This window comes from Phytophthora parasitica, assembly GCF_000247585.1.
Source record: "Phytophthora parasitica INRA-310 unplaced genomic scaffold supercont2.35, whole genome shotgun sequence".
Classification (NCBI taxonomy): Eukaryota; Oomycota; class Peronosporomycetes; order Peronosporales; family Peronosporaceae; genus Phytophthora; species Phytophthora nicotianae.
Genome location: NW_008649021.1, coordinates 40,731 through 41,546, shown reverse-complemented (window position 1 = coordinate 41,546; position 816 = coordinate 40,731). Strand labels below are relative to the sequence as shown.

Genomic DNA, 816 nt, shown 5'->3' with positions numbered 1-816 from the left:
CGGTGGTACTGGAGATGATGATAAATTCGTGTTCGACTTCCCAGCAGGTGATACTGGTAATGATGAAGATGTTCCGCCTGGTGGCGATGATTCAGAGGCTTCGGAGAGTGGTGGCTTCGACTTAGGTCCGCCTCGGCCGCCTACGACTCCGGTGCCGACACCTCCACGTTAGCCGTCGCCTCCGCCAAGACCAAGTCGTCGCCAGACACCCCCACAGTCTCAAGGGGCTGGTCAGGGTCGCATGATTGTGGCGACATACACTTCGGCGACACGTCGTGTTGCTCCTGCCCCGGCTCAGCCGCTGCCGATGGCTCACCAGGTTTATCCTGGTACTCGGCCTTCGGTGCTACCGTCTGCTAGTATGCCAACTTGGGTTCAGCCCTTCTTGGACATGACGTTCACCACGCCCGGAGCGAAGCTATGCTGGGAGCGAATCCTCGGCCTCGTCCTCCCTGAACCAACAGTCGGTGACGTCGTGGTTCGCGTCACTCTCGAGGGTTTGAAGGCGTTCTTGGATTATGAAGAACCGGATCACCCGTTCCAAGTCCTGCGCCGACTCCTCCCCACTCAGCCGTGCTACTCCGACATAGACGGGTTTGATCCTCTCGCTCAAGTGTCCAAGCGTGCTCCAATTGAGGTTCGGATCAAGCTACTATGGGCTAATTTTCGTGGTGAAGGCCCGAAGGCAGACCTCGGGTTCGCCCTCTGGGAGCGTCATCACTGGATTCTCGCAGCAGCCGTCGAACGAGGCTTCGACGAAGAAGAGAGAGACTCCAATCATGACCGAGCGCTCTTGAAGGCCAAGCGGAAACTGTG

General features: G+C 58.2%; 1 protein-coding gene across 1 annotated transcript; it reads left to right on the top strand.

Moving 5' to 3' along the window:
- Nucleotides 1–241: 241 nt before the first annotated feature.
- On the top strand, nucleotides 242–797 carry PPTG_12591 (hypothetical protein; the record flags this gene model as incomplete). Its single annotated transcript, XM_008909712.1, has 2 exons — nucleotides 242–637; nucleotides 690–797. 2 exons carry the CDS (start codon nucleotides 242–244, stop codon nucleotides 795–797), a joined length of 504 nt encoding a protein of 167 aa, XP_008907960.1.
- Between the last annotated feature and the right edge of the window lie 19 nt (nucleotides 798–816).